At 34.1% G+C, this 24,919-nt stretch overlaps 1 protein-coding gene across 1 annotated transcript in view; it reads right to left on the bottom strand.

Annotated features, from left to right (window-relative positions):
• The window catches only part of CDC14A (cell division cycle 14A), a gene marked incomplete at its 5' end in the record, with an annotated part of 58,283 nt that overhangs the window by 8,171 nt on the left and 25,193 nt on the right, over window positions 1–24,919 (bottom strand). Inside the window, 11 exon segments of the mRNA XM_010290872.1 lie at window positions 633–693; window positions 695–955; window positions 1,936–2,064; window positions 3,703–3,750; window positions 4,336–4,451; window positions 6,781–6,937; window positions 9,689–9,827; window positions 12,221–12,451; window positions 12,740–12,827; window positions 15,328–15,390; window positions 17,553–17,619. Of these exon segments, the coding sequence (XP_010289174.1) occupies window positions 633–693; window positions 695–955; window positions 1,936–2,064; window positions 3,703–3,750; window positions 4,336–4,451; window positions 6,781–6,937; window positions 9,689–9,827; window positions 12,221–12,451; window positions 12,740–12,827; window positions 15,328–15,390; window positions 17,553–17,619 (1,360 nt within the window).

Genomic DNA, 24,919 nt, shown 5'->3' with positions numbered 1-24,919 from the left:
TTAATTTATCCGTGCATCCTTTTTATAGACTCTTTCATACAGAAAAAGGGCACAAAATAAGCCCAAGTTGTTGAGGAATGAAAACTAAAATGGTGAGTCCATCAGAAATATCTTTCTCTAAAATAATTTTCATATTTGGTATTAGAAAAGGACTTGGTTTCAAGTCTAGTTGATTCATCTTTCAAATGAGCCCTATCTTTAAGAATGTTGTACCTTCCATTTAGTATGATACATACAAAGGCTTCTTTAAATCTGTTACTGCATGAAGATTAAGATACATAAACTTATAAACTATGTTATGGATAATTTGAAATAAAAAAAAAGTCTAAAGGGTAAGCAGGTCCACAAAAAAAGATATCAGAAAAGGTGTTAGTTTAAGTTCAAGAGCAATTTATTTTTGTGAACCCTCCATGATCTAATGCTTGAAAGAGATGGGAAATAAAGCAGCTGAAATGATAATTACTTAAAAAGGTAACAGACAAAGGTGCTGCTCAGAAACATTAAAGCAAGTCAGAAAATTATGCTGGGTTAAGATTTTTTTTTGTGACAGCTTTGCTCACAGAAGCAAGGAAGATAAGCATTGATAAACATTGATCAGATGCCTGAAAGTGCTGTTGTGACTATGAACTTACAGGAATTGATTGAGTCTGGTATTGTGCTGGAGGAGTTGTAAGGCCCGTAAAGGAAGGTTGATGCGTACTCATCTGTCGTGGCGCTGTGAAAACTGGTTTGGCTGCTCAGGTTGTTGCCACTAGTGCTGTTTCTGTTGTATAAGTTGTTGTTCAGTTCATGGTTATTTCTGCGAGGCAGCTGCAAGCTGCCATTCAAGTTGCTGGAGATTTGGCTTACAGAAAAACCTGTCCTAGAGGACGATGATGTCATTTTGCTCTCATCATCATCTGAAGCAGCATACAGGTTCCCTAGAGAACTGGCTAGTCTGGAGCTTATGGAAACACTGAATGGAAAACACATGCGGGGGGGGAAAAATACACACAAGGTATGTACAGATGTATAAAAAAACAACAGACAATTCAGAAGATTTTAGATAATAACAGACCATTCCGAAATAATTTGTGTTTGCACAGAGGTTCGAAAACCAGAATTCTTTGTCAGGAGTTCCCAAACTTTGTTTATTCAAGCACTACCATGGCCAGCTTTCACCTCTGTCAGACCATATGCACATGCAGGAGATTGTGTTAAAAGGTTTAGGCTCTGCCTGATCTACATTGAAGTACTTTGTGTACATGTAACAGTTTAAGAAGTCCTCTTCTGTTTCTTGAAACCAGTAATGTGATACAGGTCCTCAAGTAACCAAGAAGCAATATGATAAAATTTGAGAAAAAGGTATTTCAGGACACCCTATATTTAAAGTCAGTTATTTTCTTCAAGTAAATATATGTGCCCAGAAGTTATTAAAAATGCATAATTCTAAATTTCATTTAGCATCCATAATTACTTGGTACAATAGTAATAATGGAATTAAGTAGCAATAAATCAAGGGTTCATAAAAATTAATTACCACTCAGTATTCTTCTGAAATTAATAGACTTGTGGGAATACTTGCAAAATTTTGAATAAATTCATGAGTAAAAAAAACCAAAACAAAAAAAACACAACAAAAACAAACAAACAAACAAACAGACAAACAAAAAAAAACCAACACAAAAAAAAAACCACACACCACAAACTGAGCAACCTAATACTATTTCTGACTTGATATAATCCCATCAAAACTCTCACAATTCATGTTTTGGATTTTGTTTGGTTTTAAATCTGCAGGCAACTAAAGTTTGGGTAGTGGAACTCATCTTTGTGAGTGAATTTAACCCTTCTTACACGCAAGAAGAGCAAGTGCTTTATAGACTGCATATGTGGTGAAAACCATTGTAGTATACAGTAATTATGTGTACCAAAATGAGAAGAAGAAAAAAAAACCTTTTAAGGTTAGAGCCTGAGGATGTGGGAATTCTGCTTATTCTTTCTGCAGATGGTGAATTAACTGCCATCACTTTGGAGGCCTTCAGAGGAGACATGGATCCTTCTGTGCTACCTGAAGTATTCAGTCTAAAGAGTGCAGAGTTTTAGTGAGGAGCAAGATTTTAAAAATTGAAATATACATCTCAAACACATACAATCTTTCAATACATAGACAGGTATTTTAAAAAGTGGGCATTCTCAAGTCTGACTACTGAGAAATCAACAACAAAAATGCAACAGTTTGGCTGTTTTCCAATATCTTTTCAAAAAACCTTTTGAATATTCCACTCCCAATTTTTTCCCCTGCTGTACCATATTATACAGTTACAGGCTATTTTTCACCTTGATAATTTGTGAAGGTTAAGTGTCCATTTTGTATCAAGTTTATTGTAAATTTCATTATAAATTTTAAATATTGTAAATTTGAGAAAGAACACTTTTTGTGCTACAAAGCAAGTATGAGCAGAAAAAAACAACACTGTAGCTTTCATGAGAACATCACTGTTTCCAGGTGACAGCAAGAATATTTTTATAAAGTTGCACAGTACATACAGCTCTTTTTTCTAGGGTGGGACTCTCAATAACCAAATTCTTAATATTTTGATAATGAGCTGTAAGTATGGTACACTGGACTACTCAAAAATGTTAGCATTATAGCTGTCCATATTAGTTTATTAAAAACTAATAAATGAATCGCCTCACAGCAGAATGAAATGCTCTCCATCCTTGGACCAGGGGATATTATCATGATGAGCTCTTAAAGGACGAAAGACCTTGGGTACAAGCTACAAGCACAGAAGGAATGACATTGAGCAGAAATATCTTTAATTCCACACCAAGAAAGGGTAAATGGACATCTCCAAGGTTAGACATCTGGACTAATCAATCTCAAAAATCCAGGTTGTCACAAAACTGAAGATAATGAGTTCTTTTCAATATTAATGCTTTATAAAGACAGATATTTTGTCTTACATGTTGTATTTTAGATGCAGTGGGGTAAAGGATACAATGGTTAGAAAAACCCGAAAGACTCAGTCCTGCCATTCCTATAACTCTCAAAATTAAGTCAATTTTCTACATTTTATTTTCTTTTGGAGGGGCACTGTCAGTACTGATTTGAGATTAGTACAGGTCATAAATTAAATAAACATTTAGAAAAATGAGAAGAAAATATTGCTGGCTCCACACGGTTCTGAACAAAGCTTGTAGTAAAGTGTACAATGAAGACCCTGTATTAAAATATGAAAAGGTACTAAACCTCAATATTTATCCAGTACAGCTTCTTAAAACAAACAAACAAACAAACAAAAAAAAGGCTGATTGTATCCACTAAGCAATACCTCTAGTTCATCTACTGAAACACACATGACAAAAATTGTGATATGCAGGCAATATGTAGCCAATTTAGACTTTCTAAACAAGTATTTAATTTTACAGAGATAAAGTGGTTATGAGTTAACTAGTCACCCTTCATAGCATAACTGCATAGATATTAGAAAATGTGACTGAGGAAGTTACTTGTATGTGCTAATTGTTTATTAGGAAAAATTCAAGATATCCCTGAAGTTCCACCCCCCATTCACAGGTATTTAGAAAAGTTTGTTACCTGCCACTTCTCAGAATTCTGAAATTGCTAATCAACTGATGTGATAAGTGTAATTTGAAACAGTGAAAATTTAAGACCTGAGTAGTATACATTTAGAACTATAATTTTAATGTTAATACCTGAAAGGTTGTGATATTGACCTCGTGTGCAGTTTCATGTCTTGCAGCCTAAAGAAACCAAAGCAGCAATCTTTATCAAAGAATAAAAAGCCTTTCCCCTCCCCCAAAGCATACTTGCATGTCTCATACTGGCTTTGAAGTACAAGACTAACAACAGTTAAGAATTATTGACAATCACTATTTTAATTTACAGTTAAACAATAGAGAGGTACTTCAAAAGTTTATTTTCAAGCTTCACATTTTTATTGGTTCTGAAAAATTCTGAATTTACATAAGGAGTCTAGAAAAGTAATTATAGAAAGATAACTAAGTTCATTGAAGAATACTTTGTTTGAGAAACAAGTTTTATAGTGCTAGATAGATATAAGTTTTAAGGTTTTGAAATATTTTTGTACTTTGTCTTTTACTGCTACATAATAAGCATTATTAAGGTATCCTGAACTGGGAAACAGAGGAAAAAAGAAATTAATAAACCAAATCTGGAACTAATAGATGTATACCTAGAGAAATTTCCACCACAGAAGGTGATGCAACTAGTACCACTACCTTAAGCAAGGCCATGTACTTGCCATAAAGATCTGATAGCACAGACTGAATTTAAAATTGCAAATTACCTCAGAATTAATTAATTACCTCAGAGCTCCAGTTGTAGCAGAACATGGCCGTCTCCGACCTTTTAAGGCATTAAGCTTATCTCCCTGCGTCATGCCATTCTGAGCTTCCACACCTGTTTTGTCTTCAAAATCATTCTAGGAAACACAAAGTATGCAAGCAAGAAAACATATCAAATCCTTAGGAGTAGTATAGTTTCAAAGTATTGAACATCTCCTTCACAAAGATTGTATCTTAAAAGACTAATCTTCAGTCTGCTGCATACATGGGGCACTACTCTGTCTTTGCACGGTTCCAGTAAATTAAATGTGTCACAGCACAAATGCACATTCACAGAGCCTTTTTGCAGAATCTGACCTCAAAGTCAGTTCAGGATGCTTGAGTAACACCAGTGTTTACTTCAAAGGAGTCTGTTTTTATAGAACTTAAACTTCAACTCCTTCCTAACTACTTTTAAACTTACCATCAATGTGGAAGGGAAACAGTAACACAAAATTTTGTGATATGCAGAAGATGAGGAAGGAATTTAGATAGAGTTGTGTGTCTGGCAACAGGAGCCAAAAATCAACTTTCCTAAATTACTAGATTTTTTTTTTTTTTTAAATAAAAAGTTCTCATCATCTCTAGAAAAATACAGTTTTGAAAAAAAATTCCCTATGAGAACTTAATAAGGAATATAGGATGAACACATTTCAAAGTTTTATCCTACTACTTCCAGCTTTAGAAAATATTATAAACTCTAAGAAATACTAAGTGTATGCCAACACTGTTTCAATACCTATTTATAATTTCTGACTGATCTCAAAATAGACTTTTCTAAGACCCAAGTATTAAGTAGAGACAATATATTAAGTAGCAGAGAAATATGGAAGTTACACAAAGCAAGAAGGGAACTGTAATTTTTTTTTTGTTTTAAATTGCCAGATGAAAAAGACTTATACCAATTATGCTTCATTTGACCTCAGATCAAGTATTTGTTTGTATTTGACTGCAGTTCCTATTGTGCCTAAGTGACTTCACTGCTCTGCACAAAACAGACCAATAGCTTCTGCTATTAACCAAGAAGAAAGATTAACAGAAGTAGTAATGCGATAGAAGTTAATCAAATCATGTGAGGGTCCAAGTGTTGCATTAATTATAGGAAAATATTTATATTTTAGCTAGATTTCATTGAAGATTATATGCTAGGGCATTGTTCCCTGTCATTCAGCCTCAATGCCGATAAAGTTTCACTGTCTCTACCTGCCCACATAGCTGTTCTGTCCTCTGAGCCTTAGAACTTACGCATTTTTGGGATGGAGAACATGACTTTGTTTTGAGCTTCTAGAGAGCCTAGTATAATGAGGTCTTGAACTATAACCAACTATCTGAAGAGATAAGTTAAAACGTTTTGAAAACTGAATGTTAAACAGCATTATGACATCTGTAGAAAACTGACCTATACATATTACAGAGAGGGCTACAGTAGAAAAAAGCAGCAGTGTGAATTTATATTGTAAATCTCTACATAGGCTACTACACACTCTACAGGTAGTTGAGTTACTTGCAAAGGTGCCTTGAATACTGGAAGCAGTAAAGTTGTAGTAGTAGCTCAGATTCAAAAACATTACTTTTACTCATATTTTACTCATATATACTCAAAACTCATTACTTTTACATGGCTGTGTGCCAGCTGTTTGAAACTGAACTTCCAAAAAAGAAATAGTACCTTTACGAAATGCATTCAAGGTGCTCTTCCAGATTATGATAGATCACATGATAGATGATTATTTTAATTTATACTAACAACTATCTGAAGAAGGTGCACACTACGTCCATGGTCTTTTACATCAAGTAAAGGATTCCACCAGCAATGTAAAAGCTCTTTAGTTATTACAGAGTTAAGACAGGATTAATCAAGTGCATAGTTCCTCTAAATGGCTTCTCACAGACACTGTATGAAACTACAGTTTAGGAAGCTACAGTTTAAGATTTTTACTAGCCCAGAAGCAGAAGTATGTTCACTTTAGTTCACACTTCATGCCCATGCTTTAATAAATGATTATAAGGTGCTTACCCTAAATGTACACATCACATCAGTAATCAATAACACTGTGATAAAGGGATGGACATCTATGCATTCATGCATTATTAGCTAGAAATTTGGAATAAATAGATTTCCAGGAGGAAAACTTTGTAATTTTTTTCCTCCATTTTCCAATAAACAACTGAAAATCCTGAAAGAATGACTTGAAATAATGCAAACCTTTTAAAGTTTGCAAACTAACCTATAGAAGTTTTAAATACATCCTAAGCTTTTTTAAAAAAGTAGAAATTAGTTCTAATTATGACCTATTAAAAAAGTTTAGCTGTGAAAAAGCAATCTAGTACTAATGCAAGCCTAAAAACCGCTAAAAATTATAGCTAGTTATTAAAATATCAGCTCCATCTCTGCTTGGTTAAAATTTTTTCCCTGAGAACTCTTACCTCCCTGTACTGATCCAAGTCTTGTATTTTATTCAAGCTGTCACTGATTGAAATGTCATTCAAGCCACAAAGAACTCTGTTAATGTTTCCATCAACTACTCGTCGTTTCTGCTTTGATTGGATGAGATCTCCCTCCAGCCATAACATTGCTTGCTTCCTTTAGGATACAAAACCAAATCAGTTCGTATCAATAAATTTGCATACACATAAAAAACAATATGAAAACATGAAAACTCTTACAGATTGCCAACATTTGAATCTTCTGTACATCTTATCTGGAAAAGAAAAATTTGAATGTCTATCACAAAAAAAAAAAAAAAAAAAGAACTTTTTCAGTGGTTGAAAACAACAACAAAAAACAAGAATCACCAAATAAGTCTGTAGTCATCACAGAAACATTACAGAAACTAAAACTTCATTTTACAAAATCCTACTAGAAAAAAAAAAGATTAACTAAACAGGAATTTGCAATGGTATTTTAAAGGCTTTTAAAACACAACTTAAGAATTTATATAAAATAACGCTTTTCTATAAATAATGTGTAGAATAAATGATAATACAGCACTTTCCAACTTATTAGCATCAGTTTTGTGTATATAGCTATTGTGCAGTAAAACTACAGCTGACCTGCACAGTGGAAGTGACAATAGTCATGTAAAGTTGAACAGGACTCTAGTATCAATTTTCAGAAAATGAAAGATTATATCCTTCAGACAGGTGGTAAAAAAGAAATTGCTACAATGCACGTGAGCTAATCAGGCTTTTGTTGATGAGACTGCATTATTTCTCAGTAAGGAAGTTTGCTGGGTAGGTACCTGTCATGCTAGTTCCATTCAGGAACTGAGATCCCATTACATATTATTGTAACAAAATTAAATTCCTATACTGAACAGAAGAAAAAAAGAATGAAGACTTAAATAAGAACATACTTTCATTGGAAACTTTTTTGTTGGCCAAAAAAATATTATGGCAAAGTTTAAGAGCCAAGTAGTCTGAGCCAACTGTCTAAACTTGCTCAGGAATAATAGGAAAGATAAGCACTTCCAGAAAAATTTCACTGTATCCCAAGAAAACATCAAGAGAAGGGACAAAGAGGAAGCAGAGGGAGCGGGAGTTCCACTTACTCCACCTAACAGAAATAGCCTAGAAAACATGCCTAAATTTAAATACCTGCAAAATCTTTCAAGATTAATTACATTAATTACATTAATGATTTGATACATACTTGGGTGGGTGGGCGTCTACAAAAAAAGACTACTCAAACATCTCTTATTAAACTTCAAAGAAGCCAAGAGATGAAGCTTTGGCATCTATGAAGGCTGGCAGATCCAAGTTGCAAGATTTTATCTTTTTGTCAGATGCAAATTTGCGGCCCTGAAGGCAAGATATTTTATATTTGAATGATGCAACCGATGTTTGCTCCTTCTTTCTCAATCCCATTTTGACATTACTGGTGGCATTGCTTGAATTTTGTCCAATTGTCAAGAGAGGTTTCTATTGTCATTAGGACAACAGAAAACTCTTACCGAACAATACTACAGCTCTTCGCTATGAATAATGTAGGTATGAATTAAAAAAATCTGAAGGACCTTTGCCTATCTATAAAATCAAACCACGTATTTATACACCACTTCAGAAAAGATACGGTCCCTGCTTTTCCTATCTTTCAAGTAAACGGCACTTACTAATCACACTACCTACTACCTTTCTCTCTTAATTTTGCTCTACTGTGGAAGTTATTGTTAAGTGTGCATCATCCAAGCATCAGCACAGTGTGGAGAAGTTTAATCTGCCTTCAGTGAGCACCTGAAACGGTTTGTGAAAGTTTGAGATTCACACTATTTTGAATAATGGCGGGTCACCTCTCAAATAACGGAGCGCCCATTTAGTTGCACTGGAAAATAAATAGGAATCCTCACTCATGCTCAATTTTTCTCTTATCAATTACAGTAATACTCCTTCCTTCTCTCTGATATCCTATGCATTTTAAGAGGCAAGGTCCGTGCATGTTTTACCGTATTTATACAGTATCTAGCAGAGCTGTCGCATTCTCTTTTTTTTTCCAAAGAGAGACCAATTTGTGGTAGATTTTATCAAAATGTTTTTTTCTCATAACAGTGAAAATGCCTCCAATATCATCATGGTAGCAATTCAAAAACATCAGCATAACCACTATAATAGCAAATGCACAATGTAGAAACCACTGTGAAATGAAACTTAACATCTGCATCACTGAAGCCAGTGCAATTTTGTCATTCATTTCCAGTCAGGATCAAACCTTGAATCACCCATTCAAATTATCTCTACATGAAGTGTTCTCAACCCAAAGTATACAGTCAATTTTGAGAACGAGCTGTATTAAAACCATGTATTTGTTTTGCTTATGATTATTAGCTCCAGATCAGAAACGCTTCATACATTACGCTAGGAATCTGACAGAGATCATAAGCTGTCCATCACATACTTATTCAATCTTTACTTACAAGAAAGGAGAAAACATATCAATTATACTATTGTAAGATTCATTTTAAATGTCATCATAGGCTATATATAAAGCCTATTCCTTCTATGTTAATATTTTAACATAAATCCTTATTGTTGATTTAATCTTTTGTCCGCATCTGGACTTTATACTTCCAACACCTTCATCTAACTCCTAAATCCTCAAGAAACAAACATGCAGACTCTTGAGACCCTCTGTCCCTTACAGTGACAAAATGCATAGAACTCCAATGAAAGTGATTGCTACTAAGTTTGATCTCAATCCCAAATTAACTAACCTTAAATATATTGCAACAGACAGTAATAAATGACATCTGTAGACAGAAAGTAGATCCTATAAATAGTGCAAGATGGGTAAGGATGTAGAGAAGCAGTTGATTCTTAGTAGCAAAGAAAGTATACATACTCTTCCAAGAAGTGTTGCTGGGGTCCTATAATAGAGCCTGGTCGACATATTCTTATCCAAGCAATGGCTTCAGCATGTGTGAACTTGTAGTGTTTCATTATGTAACAGGCAATTAATGTTCCTGTTCTCCCCAGGCCAGCTACAGAAACAAAAATATCAACACTCACATATGAAGTCATGAGCATTTCATAATTATCACATTAAAACAAGGGATATGAGAAGACTTCTTTGCAATGTTATTTACCAACTTAATATTTGAAGAAATAATTTCTGATTCAGTGTCCTATTTATCATATAATTGGATTTCAATGCTGTAGATATAAGAATAAATATATCATACTTACAAAAAGTTAACAATGTTTAAGAACACATGCAACAATGTTCACTCTTGGCACTTGCACAGTTAAATTTAAAAAAAAAAAAAAAGGCTGGTATTTTTAAAAAAGCCATGACCAAGCTGGATACAAACTTCATATTTATAAAACCAGTAAAAAACAAAATCAAAGTACCTTTGAGAGGCCAACACATATACTTAACAAATCAAGGTTCAAATACAGGCATGTATTTGATATCAAATACATGTGCATATCAGAACAGATAGCCGCATGTGTCTTCTCAGCCAGTGGCTTTTTCTTTTTGTATCAGTTTTGTTGTGAAACCAATATATAAAACTATTCACTGCTACCTGTATAAGCAGCAATGAATGTTGGCCAGCATATAATTTTATATATCAATAGCTTAAAATAATTTAACCTATTGTGCCCCCAAATCACAAACTAATCCTGGTTTTAAGGGGAGAAATAGAAAAAGTAGCTTTTGCTATCAGACAAATCTCTAACTATAGAGTAAGAATTAATCTCTTTCTAGCCCTGTGTCTTATCTACTAGTAAAGTGTCTCCGCGTTTAAACCTTGTTTTCCTGCAAATACAATATTTGCAATTTACAGTCTCATGGTGGCCAGCTATTGTTTATGCACCAACAACTGTCTAAATGGAAGCCCTCTAAGCAGACAGACATCCTTTCTGGCAATTTTATATACAACTACAAGCTCTTTACATTTAACCAATAACTAAATCTTGCTGTAACTTTTTGGGGAGTTAATATGATTCAGGTAAAAGTATGAAGGTAAATAATATATAAATAAAAACAAATAGCGAGACTCCATCACTGTATACTGGAAGAATAACTGAAGAATCATTCAAAAGGGGAAGTATTGTTAGAGAGAGTTTGGGGTTTTGGTTTGGTTGTTTTGTGGTTGTTGGTTTTTAGTGTTTTTTTTTAATGCAAAAGGAATGCAACATCCAAATAGATAACCCAGAGCTGTACTACACTAAACATACACCTGAATAAGAAAATGTCTTTGTCTCTGAAAACTGCAGGTAACACCTACCAACTGCATATATCACTAAGACTTCAGTTCTTTTAAGTTCCTGCTAATGTACAAATTTTTCCATAGCAACCCTTTGCATTAAACCATTCTGTAACTTCTGGGACAAGCAATATATAGTGTGGAAGCTGTGCTTGGAATACTTCTGCAATAAGAGTACAAGAAAACAATAGACAATACATTAACTCCGAGTTAACTGTCGATTTAACTTTGAACAGGCTTATTTAAAAGGGTGTAAAAAACCTGAAAATAATGAAGCAAAGTTGGTTTGCTTATGAAATGGTCAAATGAAAGATCAAAAATATTTCAGTTTAGCAAGTACATATCTAAGTCACTAGGAAAGTATATTTTATTCTTTTAGCAACTAAGCCTGGAGAATAACAATCTACTCCTACTAATCAATAATTTATACTCTCATTTAGTCAGTTAGCAGATGTCCAGCTTATTAATGCCAGAATTTCTGGGTTCTGGCCACAGTAACAACATGTTAACAAATAAAATTATTTATCTTTGATATGCATGTTTATTGTCCATGGAAAAATTATGAATGAATAGCACTATTCTTGTTTCAGATCAGCAAGACATTCATCTCCACAATGTCCTTACACAACTCTAAACATAAGTCAAGCCAAACCCTTCAAAGCCTTTGTTAATCATTCTTGACTAAGCATGCTTTGTGTATTTTCTGGCTGATTTGCTGAAATAGGCTGGCTTGAAATGCTGACATCACAATAACTCACATTAACTTGAAATGTGGAAGTCATGCTCACAGAAAAATGTAGAACAATCTAAAAGTACAGAGAAAACCTTTCAGTCTTTTGCATTTCCTAGCCAATTATCATAACACTGTGCAAGCATAATGCAAAAGAGAAACCTCCATCAACTAAAACTCACGCCTTCAAGTGATATTAAGAAAAAAACAGAACAATGAACAACAGATTTTCAGTTACAGTAAGTAGTAGTGTAGGATGAAAGAACTTAATATGCACATGAAAATAACAAATATTTCTCATATACTTACTCAAGTATCATGAAGCAATATTATATTATTAATATTAACACAACAAGAAAGTGTTACTTTTTAAAATGCTTTATTTCTGGAATAAGCTTTATGTATTTATACTTATGTAAATAAGTGCTCATACCTTTACAATGTACAGCAATAGCACCATCAGCATTTTCACAGATGTTCAGGAACCTCTGAACTATACTGTCGCTTGGTGTGCTTCCATCTATGAAGAACAGGTCATAATGCTCAAAACCAGCATCAGTAAAGCGTTTTGCCTCATAAATTTTTTTGTTCAGTCTTATGATTGATGTGACATTATGTTTCTTGAAATAGGGAAAGTAAGCTTCAGGTGCATGAAGAGGATAACCTATAAAATAAAGCAACAATCATTTAATGTCATAAATGAAGTACAAAGTCCTACTAATAAAATTTGTCCCCAAAACTTTTTTTGAATGATATACTATTTGTAGCAAAGAAGAATTCCAAAAGCTTTGGAATTAAGTTCTATGATCATATATAAAGTGTTCACTGTATGATTATTTCTGAAGATGAAAATTAATCTATAATCCTCTATTATCTTCTGCCCATTTGCTGTGACTGTTTAACATGCTGGAAAAAATAAGATTGTAGAATAACTTTAAAGTGTACACCATACCATTTTCAAATTTGCTTTTTGGGTGTGGTCCACTAAATGCCAAAAATTTTCCTGGAACAATCCAGTTGAAATCACCATTTTCCACTCGCTATAAAAATTTCAGAAGAGAACAAGCATTTTATATCGGCACATACAAGGTTAAAAAAATTACTCAAGATTTTATTGTACTTCTTACCATGGTCTTGCTGCATTAAAACACCTCAAATGTAGTTAGCTAGCTTACCTATATGGCAGAAACTAACTAACTATAAGCTGCTTCTCAGAAATCTCTTAATAAAATGAAACACAAAAAAATCTGCTGAAGTTTTCCAATACAAGCAGAAAGATTTCATATCCAACCCTTGGAAGGTTCAGTGTTTTAAGTCACCTACTTATAACACTGACAAACATCAACATTGTTGTATGTTTTAATCAAAGAATATGGAAAAATGCTTCCCTGTAAGGCACTGGCTAAAAAACCCAATTCACAGAAAACAAATTAAACACCAATTAGCCTTCAAAAACAATTAGCCTTTCCCTATAGAAACTGAAATTTACATATTGGCCTCAGCTCTGATGAGTCACTAATCATAGAAGGAAAGTATAAATTAAATAAAAAGACTAAATGGAAAAATGCTTTCAAATTGAAGTTTTGCATTTCTTGCTCGCAACTAAAGTTCAAAACTGCCACTTTTTTTTTTTTTTTAAATGGAAGAGCACTCAATTCCTTGTTTGGCAATGCAGTTATTCTCAGCATGACTTTTAAGGACATGGCACTCAGTTCAACTGCATTATTAAGCTTCTGTTTTTAGCTCTCAGCAAATCAAAACATCCCAATGAGTGAAAAATTCTGATAATGGATGCTACTGTAATAGATTCACCAACTGTTTGCTTAGCTGAGCCCATCAGGCTTGGTCCAAATGTCTTCACCCAGTGAAAACTCCTGTAAATTAACTAGTTCTTATGCAACTTACTACCAAGTCAGGACCCCTCGCCCCTCCAAATCTGTATCACAGACTGCAATCTCAACATTGTAGCACCTCTACCCCCTTTAATGGAGAAGCCCTGTTCAATAATTTAAGAGTAATTTTATATTTGTATTAGCAGTTTTATTTGTGAATTAAGTAGTTCTTTATATAGTTAAATATGGGTTGCTGTGAATATTTTAAATTTTAACCAATCTGAATGACAAAGATATATGTATATGTGTGTATATATACACTCAACAGTACATGCAAATAACTTAAAAAAGATAACTTGAGTATTTTACATCTAGTCCAACAAAAGGGGAATTAGCTGCCTTGACAATGTGATTATGATGAAAGAACTATAAACATGAAATAGAATTTCCTTTAGCCTGCTCCCTTTAAGTCTTATGCAACTTTCTCCACATAACTACACATTTGAAGACTTAACATAGCAAAAACTTGGAACATTTAAAGTTTTAGAAATACAGCACAGGACATATCTAGACATACAAAGCTGACCACAATGTGTAAAATAAGAGAAGACATACCACAAATGGATGAAAAATTAAAGATGATTCCAAGTTCTTGCTTCTTAAACTCAGACAGCGGGCAGCATACTTTAAACATCACTCACACATACATACTTTTCACAAACTAAAATAATGTTAAGCATTAAACAAGATAATCGGATAGCTTTAATCAATTATTTTAATACTTTTTCAGTCAGATTAACACCTATTCCTAATTCCCAGAATTCCCAGCCATCATTTGTTTTTTAGAACAAACATTTTCCTTCTGTACATCGAGTAAGCAAAACCGCAGCAATTTCATACTTCAAATTTTAGTTACTCTTCATTTAATTTCGGTAATTCAGCAAAAGCTATACCATTTTCTCAATCTAATCATTACAGAACATTAGACTATACTGAAATCCTTTTATAAATGCTTTTAAGTTTTGTGAATATCTATATGTTGTAGTGTGCCTATTGCAGATTTGTGTTGTAAATTAAGTTTTTTCCACTGTTTGTCTCCTGACTTCACCCTCTTTCTTGAACATTTATGAAACGTTTCCTGTAGCTGTATTTCAGATATATACTGAATCACCCATATCTTCCTGCTTGTAAAACAAAGCACTTATTTATCAAATGTTAAAGATTTGAGAAAAGCAGTTATTCCTAAAACTTGCTTGATATTAGAAATATTCAACTTAAGATAATAAATTTTAAAATAGACATTTTCAGACTAAGCAAATTTATTCAGAAAACTTGGAGATAATGAGAAAATTGCAATAGAGGGGCTGGGGGGAAGAATACTGGCTACAATAAAGCAGCATAACTCTCTTTTTAGAATTTAATATATGTTCAAATGTTTAGTACACCTCTAGTCTACAAATCTTTCTCCTTAACCAATGCAACTGCAGGAACTTCAGGCAGTTCCAAAGACCAGGTCCAGTACAATTGCAAGGATATTTATCCTGCATGTTTTCATATACAGGTTTGTATGTGCATACCTTACATATGAACACTGGGTTTTACTTGAATTAAAATGTGTTTCCAGTATGTTTTAAGTTGTGGGATACTGTATATTCTAACTTATTTTACATAAACCAAACACATTCAACTCACTATTAAGCGTACAAACCTCATAGTGTTCATATTCATCCACATCAAATGTCTTAAAGTCAAAAAATCCATGCTGCAAGGCCTAAAAGGCAACAAGGTGTCAGTTTATTCTGAAATACGATATATAATCTCATTTTATAATACTGTTTTTGAGAATCAAAACTAAATCACTGTATGTTTGTGCTTTTAGCTTATTGAAGCTTCTATGTTAAGACGTTACATTTTGCACAGATTAACACCACAGACAACAAAAACTCCAACGATGTTGCTAAAGCATGTCAGACTCGTCGTTTCCCATTCAAAGACATTACGATGGGACATAAGGTTGTTGCATATCACTTAAATCACAAAATTGATTCTCCCAACCCCACTATGTACAGTTTGGTTTTTCTGTAAGGCAGATGTCAAATTAAAACGCAATTCCCTTTTTGTCATACACTCATTCAATGATTTCTAAGTTGAATACATTCTCATGCCGTTCAACATAAAAAAACCTAGAACATTAAGAGTTTATTGATTTTCTATACTTAATATGATACTCTGATTTTATCACTATGATACCCTGGCAAAATGGCATGTACAGAACACAGTACTGTGTATAACCTGTATTTTATGATTTGTTTTTAATACACGTTCCACTGATAGAATGAAGTTCACTAGAATACATTAGTATTTATTACAAGATTGAAAGACATTTTGTATTTGAATACTGTACTATAATTAAATATGCCAATTTTGTACTCAAGATCTGTGCATAATACCATATTAAAAACAATTCTATGAATAAGGAATTCATAGCCCAAATTTCTTCCAAGAAATACGTGGAAGACAGTTCTGAACCTAATGCGTTCTGAGAAGTATAGATATTACACAACATTCTGGGATTAAGGTGTGATAAAAAAAGCACACCACAGATCTATGATTTAAAAAATAATCAGTCTGTGCTTATTTGCTACATACAGAGCACCTTTTTAAAAGCAAAACAAAAATATCTTTGTTATAGGCAACACAGACTCAACAACTGGACCTGTCATGAAACCTAAGATACTGAGGGATTTGTCTGAACGTTTACATTTGAAAAATGTATTTCATTTAAGCATCATTGGCTGTCTGCACTCCAGAATTTGTAGACCCCCTGAATTACACATATACAATATATGTGCATGCGAACATCAAAATTACCCAGATAGACTAAGATTTTACTTTAGATTAAAGCATACAGTTTCTGCTCAAAGCGTTTTTATCTCTGTAGGTGAACTGGACAAAGATTCAGTAATAAGTTTTATGGGAACAAAGGAGGAAAAACTGATTCTCAAAGTCCTTTTGATGTGTTTGTTGCAGATAAATTACAGTGACTGCACTGACTGCTTCACAGAGCTTCAGGATCTGGAGAATGCCACGAATTAGTCTTGCTGTTAACTGACAGCTCCTTTCCCACCCCCACAGAACTAAAAATATTAAGCTCTCTTTTACCAATTTATAAGAAACATTTGTTTTGCCATACTTTGAAGAATTACAAATAGTCTATAAAATGTCTGTACAGAACTGTTCATATACATTGCTCCCTTCATTGAGTTCACTGGGAAATGACGAACAAAATTTAATCTTTGCTTATCATATGAAGTATATAGTATAGCATAAGGTTCTAAATTAAGATGCTTTTTAAAAAGCAATATTGGAGCTTAATATTCCCCAGAACCAGGACTGTTGAAAGCGACACGTCAAAACAACAGTAAGTACATTAGTTTTCATTCTTTTTAAACAGTTCTGAAAAAGATTAGTGTCAAACACTGAACCAAGTGTTTTGGGGGAATTTGGGGCCAAGCATGCGCAAAAACTGCTCAGATCAAATCACAGAATACCTAGGTGTCTGTCCCACTTGACTTTATCAACCCATGCTATTCCCTTTTACCAGTGGTTACAAATGCCCTATTAGCAGATCTAGTGCACTGCCTCGCACGGCTGCGTTAAGAAGAGCCCCCAGCCAGGCCTGGTGCGTTTGCACATTCTGATTCATAAGGTGAGGTTCAGAAAGCTGTCAAAGGCCAGGCCAGCCAGGCAAAAGTGTAATCTTCTTCTCTCACTACTCAAATACAGTCCTCAGTAACTTAGGCTTCATGACAGCATACTACTCATTCACACACATTTTGCTTTGAAACCAGATTTTCTAACGTATTTTAACAGTATTTTCCTTCATGGTGTAAAAGTCCATTTAAATGTTTTGCTAAGGAAAAGTGTTATTACCTTATTTATTCCCTGTAAACAGTCCAAGATCGTAAGATTGTACGTGCAGTTCCCAAATGAAGCATCCCTATAGATTTAATGCAAATTAATTTAATATACACAGAATTATTTTAAGAACTCAGGGAAAGGCAGTACACAGAGTACATTCAAGTTATCCAGTCCCCTCTAAGAAATGTGAATTAAAGTTTGAAGACGACATCTTTTTAGAAGCTTGTTCATGCTAAAGCACTCCCCTACCAAAGATGTAGCTCAGTGTAAATGCTGTTAGATACTGCAAATTATTTTAAGTGCATATTTTACATTGTCTAACTACATGCCCTTTACCAAAATATTTACGCCATTCTGGAACAGGAAGCTTTGCATCCTCTCTCAGTTGTGTAAGGATAAAGCAAAACTTGCTTTAACCATTATTCAAGTCTCAGTTGAGTTACACTAACAAGGAAAGGCAAACAGACTACTAGTTTGGATTTCATTTACAAGCTCTCATTTTGATGCCTGATTACAGATGTGATTAAAAATTCTCCAGATTTAATTAAATTTAAAATTACTTGACCTCAGTTCTGCCACTATGAAAACAGCAATTTATCTTTAAACGATGACAGGATACCCCAAAGCAAGTATCTCTCTAGTAAGAGACACCAACATAAAAATAAATAAAACTACCAAAAAAGTAAATGTATTGGGGGAGGGGAGGAAAGAGTACTTTTCAAAGTCTGCTTCAGACCAGTTTGCATTTCAACAAAATTCTGCCTGGGCAGATTATTTCCTAAATCACTCATTAAAGAAATCTTTTAGTTTTGTTCTAAGCTATCTTATCCAGAATGCGAAGAACAGCAATTTATCAGAATAGCAAAGTTTTAGGTTTCAGCCAGATACATTTTTAATCTATAATTGATTCAAAAGTTCAATCTTTCATTGAAAACCTTCATTTTTTGATAGTTTATTTGGTATAAGTAGTATAAAATTTATTATATTGATATGCCTCTTCAATCCCAAGTACTTTAAGAGTAGAATATTCTTACCCATTCTTTAAAAGTGGAGTAAGCATAGCAGTTTTGAGCTAGCAGTGCAAGGAAATGTATTAAGAAAATTAAAAGCTACAATTTTGGTAGTGTCATATTGCAGGCAGGCTACTCTGGAAAAGCTTTCAAGTTACTAGATTAGTAAAAAATACTTAGCCACAATGTTTTAGAAAGGGAACTTTAAAGTGTGAATAAGCCTTCAATATCCAAAAGCAACAAAGAAGTTTTTCAAACTGAAAAGCCGTAAGTATTTTCTTTACATTGGATAAGCAGAACATACTAAAGCTGTAAAATACAAATTTTACAGACAATACATTTTTTACGAGGGAAGTTGGATAACAGATCATTTTAACACAAAAGCATTTCAGCAAACAAAAAGGTCTTCAGAGCAAAAAAAAAAAATCTTAAGGTCCCAATGGGAACATATACATAGCAGAAAATCTTTAAAAACTGTAACAGTTTTCTGAAGGGTCTGACAGAAACAACAAAACCTAAAACAATGCAAACCACAAAATTAAGTATTTAGAGAAATATGAATGGAAGATATGATTGTAGCAAACACATTCTATATTACATGTTAGTTTGCTATAACAAGAATATTATCTCCATGTATATAACTACTTCAACCGATACAGCATCTGATACTGCAGTACATAAAAACAATACTGGGTAAAAAAGCCGCATAATCTCTAATCCATTAATAAGCAGCACTGCAAGAGTGAGAGAAGGGGTGAGAGGTAGGATGTTGAACATGACCTAGATGCACAAGATAAGCCTATCACAACTCCAGGTGTACAATATTCTTAGCTACAGATCCCGCAGACAGCTATTACCAGGGGACTGCACATGGATGCTGGCAGCTAACATCTACGGCCTACATCCATGCCTCAAACATCTTATTTCTGTTGCTGTGCACCTAACCATTAAAGTAGGTGTACTCTGACTGGAGAAAACATCTCTGCTGACACTTTCCATCCACACACAGTGAAATAACAGAAAGACTGAAAGACACGAAAAATCTAAATAGGCAAACTTTTGGAATGAACAAATAAAAAGCTCTTTAAACCTAATCCCAAATTCCCAGAAACTCAAAGAATAGCAGTATTCTAATGTGCGTTTTGGGGTTTTTTTGTTTGTTTTTTTTAAGAAATGCAGCACACACTGAAAAACTCACACCCCTATCTATATTTTGTGGCAGAATGCAATAATGTAACGAAACCATAAACAAACACCAGATATGCATGACAGTACAGCATGGTAGTGAAATAACACCTAGAAGCAGTGGCTTAATAGTACCTAATGCTTCAAGGGAAAGCATGATATTTGATGAACCATGGCAAATACTGAGCGTATTATACCAGACTTTGCCATAGTCTCTCTCTTTCTCTCCCTCTGCCCCTCTAGTATCTTCTGGTAAGAAAACAGAAGCAAATAATGAAAGTTCTTTGTATCATAATTTGGAAAACAAGAAAATTGAACAAAATATATGCACTTTTTTTTCCTCCTTCAAGCCACAGACATTTTCATTTTAGGACTCCAAATCCTGTTCAGGGTAAATCCAGGAGTATTTTTTTTTTTCTTTTCTAGTTTTCAGAAGCAGAAAAGTTAGAAGGTAGAATCAATTCCAGATGCAAACCCCTTTCTGAAACTTTATTGGTTTTGCTCCAGAATTTTAAGCTAAGCTATCTACAGGTATTCAATGTTAGGTGTAAGAACAAATAAAATTAATCTGGCAGAATTTTTAGGTATAATCCATGAGGATTCTGCATGAGGATCCGTTGATACTCTAGAGAGATATCCGAATTACAGGTAAGGCAAGTGCATATGGACTCAATATTAGGAGATGAAACCCACGTCACCAATTCTAGAACACACAGCACGCAACAAAATGCACTTTACAGAGCTCTTTCAAATATTAAAACAATATAAAAAACTAGTTTACTTATGAAACAAAGCCATAATGTACTTATGAAGCGACTTTTTTATATTTAATCTCCCCATAAAATAGATGATTGCATATTATTCCAGAGAAGTGTTAGTATTCCTTTAGAGTTTGGTCAAAGAGCATTCTGCAGAAGTATTAGAGAGGACAGATGCTTAATGCCAATCTTACTGCCAACTACATGTCTAGAACGGCCCTGAAATACCCAAAAGGCAAAGATAAGAGTTTATTGTGAGGTGATTTCCTGAACGTTTTAAATAAATTCCTCAAGTAAAGTATCTTTTTGATTAGAGGGAGTTGTCTAAGGTATTTTAAGTGACTAATTATTTTGATTTTCTTTGTTAAAAGTAAAACCAAAGCAAATCTCCCCCCCAGCCACCTGAAGGACTTCCTCCAGGCTGAGGCAGAGTTACCAAGTTCTTTTTCTAGCCCAGAGAAATCAGTCAGAAGTCATGTCAAATCATTATGCAGCTTTGCAAATATTTAAAAAATATGATCTTATTTTCTGAATCCTCCTGAATTAACACATTTACTGGAGAAAACTAAATAATTAAAAACTAAGGCAGAACAGCTAGTTCCATTTCACTGTTCTTTGTGTCAAGCTGTCCTCTTAGTGATGTATAAATTTCCAGACCATGGATAAAAATGTTGGATACTGTCAGAACTAGTACTAACCTTTACAAAAATCCTGTTAAGAAACACAGCTATCCTCATACCACATTGATTCAAGATGTCAATTATATAGCACTACATCCACCGGCATGCATTTTCTTTCTACCAGTGACAGATGTATTTCAAGGTTTTAGAGCAATATAAATAATATTAATTTTAGCTTGCATAAAACACAGTAAGATTCTGAATGGGACACACTTTGTACCAGGGGAACACCAAATGCAAGCACTAAGAGTTATGAGGAAGAGCACTGTAAAGAAAAAAATACCTTTACTAACCTTGAATAAACATAAAATTTTAGGCAAAATAAAAATTAATTCTAGACATTTTTCCTATTTAAACTTATTTTCCTCTTTTATCCACTGTACACAGTCAGCATCCTATCCTACAGAATGCTAATGCATGTGCATACGTTTAAGACAGTAGTAATTTTTAACTTACTGGGACTACTTATGCAAATACAAAAACATTTAGGTGTTTTTACCAGTGGAAACCAAGCTATTCGGATTCCAAATGTTATACTTTTTAGTTCAACTCAGAAGTCTGTGTTTAAAAAAACAAACATAGAAGAGAAAGGAAGACCTCATTTCATATCAGAATAATAGAACAGATCACGTACAGACATCTCCTGCACAGTTTTACAGTCTTGTGGGTGCTCTGATTCCTGTTGCTGATCACATATTTCATTACCATATTCTTCCAGCCTTTTATGGCCAAATGCATAACCACCTTGATTTTCAAACACTGTTTTACCAACTATTACCTGATAGTATTCTATTTGCTTTCAAAATGAGAAAAACGTGAATATTTCTACGAGATGCAGATGTAGTATGAATTTAAGCTGGCATTACAGAGCTGCAAATCCCACATCTGATTTCACGGTTATTGTAGCTGACCTCAATACTGCATAATGCTTTCCCTTTCATCAAACCTCTAAACACTGTCAATAACAACAGTTTGTTTCCCCAGCACTTGCCAATAAAGAAACAAAACCCCAAAGCTACAAACTAAAATCTTGCTCTGAAATTCATGTCCTATATAGAGACTGAACACAGTAATACTAAAATATATTTGTTTTTTTTCTCTTTAATATAAAGTGAATACAGAGTAGTTTGAAGTAAAAATCTAAAACTTAGTTTCACAATAGGAAACTGGTATTTATGATGATTTAAAATGGTCATAGAATTGTTTTCTTAAATGGAAATAAGAAGATACAGCACAAGATCTTCAAGAGACTAGAGCGTCACCAAGCGACAGTGAATCAGCCAAAAATAAGATGAAAGTGTCTCAAAGACAGTAGTGCCTTATCCTCCTGCTTTGTCTTTAGTTTTTCTATTATAAAAACAAAACCAAAAATTTTCCATATATCTTGTAAGAGCGGTGTTCTGATTCCCTTTCACCCCTGAACAATATTTGCTGAAGCTGTCTTTAAATGAAATACCAGCTGAAGATCTAAGCCGATTAAGGGTTTTTGAGGTCACTGAACTAGATGAAAGCAGATCAGTTTCCCAGTGATCATTTCATGTAAACATATCCCAGTACTCCATAAAGAATCTGACAATCCCACAGCTTCTACATATTGAAAGTTGTCTGTTTTTTTCCAAATAGAAGACACTTCAGATATCAAATTAACAGACTTGTTAAATAGGCTAGTTGTAACACTTAATTGATCATTGCTCACTGATAAACTCTTGCACTTGAAACTATTCAAATGGAGATGACCTATACTACAGAAGTTATATAATATCTTAGTTCCAGTCTCCAAGAATAAATTCAAGTCAGTAAGTACTGAATACCAATGATTAGTATCTCAAATTATTTCCTTCCTAGACCTTGGAATAGGAGGGAAGAGGCAAGACATTTGGATTATGTTTTTCATTGTACGTTAGAGCCATTTTAGTCCTTTTCAAGACACTAAAGATGTGGAAGGAGTGCAAACTTTCCCATAGCACCAACTTGTTTCTTTACTCAATGTCAAGCAGATATACTACCTACGGCAGTGCTACTGCTTCCAGCATAGGTTGATTTGCTTCAGCCTCTGTATCACGCTATATTTTGCACCAGAGATGTCTCAAATGTCTTAGAATGGACAGGGGGGGAAAAAATCTCAAAGGTCTTAGAAAACCAGGGAAGGAGAAAGAAATTATTTCTTCCCCATTCCCAGCTAATCTAGATTGTCCCACTGCAGGCCCTCATCAAATCTACTTGTCCTTCTCTGAGCCCCAGTAATTCTTAAGCTCCTTATGTATCCCAGCCTCTTCCTATAAATTCAACTCCCAAATATCCTCTCCCTAGCTATCAGCCTCACGATTTCTTAGCTAGCGCCCTGTCTTGTCAGAATCCTTCAGTTATTTCCTCACCCTTCTTCATTTCACCTCCAATACAGCGAGATTACACACAGCTTGCTTTCCCAGCAGGACAAACCATGTTGCAGGTAACAGAATCCGATTAGGCTCTAATGCAGTGCCAAGACCTGACATAGCCCAAAGCAGATCCGAAAGAAACTTAAGTGCTTTCCAGACCCACGCCATATAGAAAGAATGTTCAAGAAATAAAAATGTCAAAACTCTAGCAAAAGCTCATAACACTATATTCCTTCTAGAAACAGCAAGGCTCTGCTCAAAATTGCCTCCCTCCCATCCTCTAAAATAAGCAAAGCTTTGCATTAAAAAAAAATACCAAGAACAACCCAAAACCAAAAACATACCAAAACCCAACCACACCACAGAAAACCCACCACAAAAAGCCACAACCTCCCCATAAAACTTTAGTTTTAGCCAATAATTTATCTCCCAGCAACCCAGGGCTTGAAATACATGGACAAAAACTGCAGAGGAGTTACATTTCAGAAGACTGCCTACTCTATACATTTATTGCCCTCTTCTCCTGAAGCTGACAAATGGAATGAAGTGATTATACTTTTGTAATCATTTTGACCAGACTGCAAAAAACTGACTAGTCCCTTTGCTGGACATTGCCTTCTTTAATATTTTCAGTCAGTATTCTCTCCCCAGGGAAACATGAAATGCTTTTTGTTGTATAGCATGAAGCAATCTTCAGAAAAAATCTTCCTGTTTCTTGTATTTTTTGACCTCTCCTTTGCTGATCCCAGAGTAACTAACTATTCTGTTCTAGAATAGAAGTTCATGAATTCCAACTCATGAGGATTTGCTTTGAATAATTATTTAGCACTTAAAATGAAATGGTTTCATGTGATTACATTTCTTACTCTGATTCTTATCAGCCTCACAAGAAGTCACAGAGCCAATTAATTTTTCTATTCCCTACCAGTTAAGCAGAAATAGCATTTTATTTTATTACTATTATCATAATCATTTTTATAAGGAATTGGTTGCAAGGCAAAGGTCTGTATCCTTTGGTTTGTGCAAATAGGGTCATATGAGACTGTTCTGCAAACACATTATTCCTCCCAACTTTTCTGTCTTATAATTGTGGAATCTGACAACTAAGGTTCTTTCCTTTGCTGGAACCTCTTTTCTACACACCTTAATCTTTACTTTGGCAAGAGAGAAAGAAACCGAAAGACATAGCAATTTACTATAATTCCAAAGAGTAAATTTTTTTAATTGGTAGACAAGGTACAGCTACTGTCAGGTAACATACATCCCCAACTACTAAGAGAGTTTTGCTTTTTAAGCAAGTTTTGAATAAACTAGGCTTAAGATTCTGAATAATTTAAGTCACTTTACTGTTAAAAGCTCTTATATGAA

Source organism: Phaethon lepturus, unplaced genomic scaffold, assembly GCF_000687285.1.
Source record: "Phaethon lepturus isolate BGI_N335 unplaced genomic scaffold, ASM68728v1 scaffold17687, whole genome shotgun sequence".
Taxonomy (NCBI): domain Eukaryota; kingdom Metazoa; phylum Chordata; class Aves; order Phaethontiformes; family Phaethontidae; genus Phaethon; species Phaethon lepturus.
This window is presented reverse-complemented; position numbering and strand designations above follow the sequence as displayed.